At 55.1% G+C, this 1,761-nt stretch overlaps 1 protein-coding gene across 1 annotated transcript in view; it reads left to right on the top strand.

Annotated features, from left to right (window-relative positions):
- The first annotated feature begins 213 nt into the window (after positions 1-213).
- Positions 214-1,761, top strand: part of lrp3 (low density lipoprotein receptor-related protein 3) — a 13,254-nt gene continuing 11,706 nt past the window's right edge. The window contains 1 exon segment of the mRNA XM_055664934.1: positions 214-275. Within this exon segment, the coding sequence (XP_055520909.1) occupies positions 272-275 (4 nt within the window). The 5' untranslated portion in view covers positions 214-271.

Raw genomic sequence — 1,761 nt, 5'->3', positions numbered from 1 at the left:
GATGTGGGGCAGGGTGCTGGGTGATGTGGGGCAGGGTGCTGGATGGCGCTGGACAGGCAGGGACGGGAGAGGGTGGTGAGGGGATGGGGGAGAGGGTTTAGGGCCATGCGTGGGAACAGTGGAATGAAGTGGATGTTCCCACTAACTCGGGGGTTGGTAATTGGGCTGACATGTTCCTGCTGCTGTGTACCTGGTGTGGACAAGTAACGGACTTCATTCTCCCTCCTTTGCAGTTGGTTCATTCTTCCTGAGTGGAGCTGAATGTTCCGGAATGGGTGAGTGCTTTTTCCTCAATAATCTGTAAGGTGGAAACGCGTGAGCGACTCGTGTGTTTATGACGTTGCCCGCTCGCAGCACACAGAAGCCCAGACATCTACTGTACAAACTGTGCCCTGGGGGTCTACCCCATGGCACACACACACACGCACACGCACACACACACGCACGCACGCACACACACACTCACACAAACTCATACACACGCACATACTCGCACACACGCGCACACGCACACTCACAAACACACACGCACACACACACGCACACACACACGCGCGCGCACACACGCACACACACACACGCACGCACACACTCACACAAACTCATACACACGCACATGCACATACTCGCACACACACGTACACACATGCGCACTCACGCGCACACATGCACGCACACACTCGCACACACACACGCACACTCACATGCGCGCACACACACACTCACACAAACCCATACACACGCACACATACTCGCACACACGCGCACACACACTCACAAACACACACACGCACGCACACATGCACACACACACACACACACTCACACACACGCACGCACGCACACACGCACACACACACACTCACACACATTCACACACACACACACACATTCACACTCACACACACACACTCACGCGCGCACACAAACACACTCACACATATACACACACTCACACACAAACACACTCACACACACACACACACACACACTCACACACACGCTCACACACAAACATACTCACGCATACACGCACTCACACACTCATTCACACACTCATGCGCACAAGCACACACACGCGCACGCACACTCACACGCGCACACACACACTCACACACGCACACACACGCAAAAACACACGCGCATACACATACACACAAGCGCGCCCACACGCACTCGCACACACATAGACACACGCTCGTACATACACACACATGCTGCACACACGTACTCACGCACACACTCACTCACACACGCTGCACATACACACACACACGCGCGTGCACACACCCGCATACGCACACACACACTCACACCCACACGCGCGCACACATTCACACGCACACTCACACACACACACACACTCACGCGCACACACACCCACTCACACGCGCACACACGCACACTAACACACAAACACACTCACACATACACGCACTCACACACACACACACAAACACACTGACACACACACTCACATACACACTCACACACAAACATACTCACGCATACACGCACTCACACACTCACACGTGCACAAACACTCACACACTCATTCACACACTCACACGCACAAGCACACACACACTCACACGCGCAAACACACACACGCACACACGCGCAAAAAACACACGCGCACACACACACACACGCGCGCCCACACGCACTCACACACACACACACAGACACACGCTCGCACACATACACACACACGCGCGTGCGCACACGCTCACACACACACGCACACCCACACGCGCACAC

This window comes from Leucoraja erinacea, chromosome 50, assembly GCF_028641065.1.
Source record: "Leucoraja erinacea ecotype New England chromosome 50, Leri_hhj_1, whole genome shotgun sequence".
Classification (NCBI taxonomy): domain Eukaryota; kingdom Metazoa; phylum Chordata; class Chondrichthyes; order Rajiformes; family Rajidae; genus Leucoraja; species Leucoraja erinaceus.
This window is presented reverse-complemented; position numbering and strand designations above follow the sequence as displayed.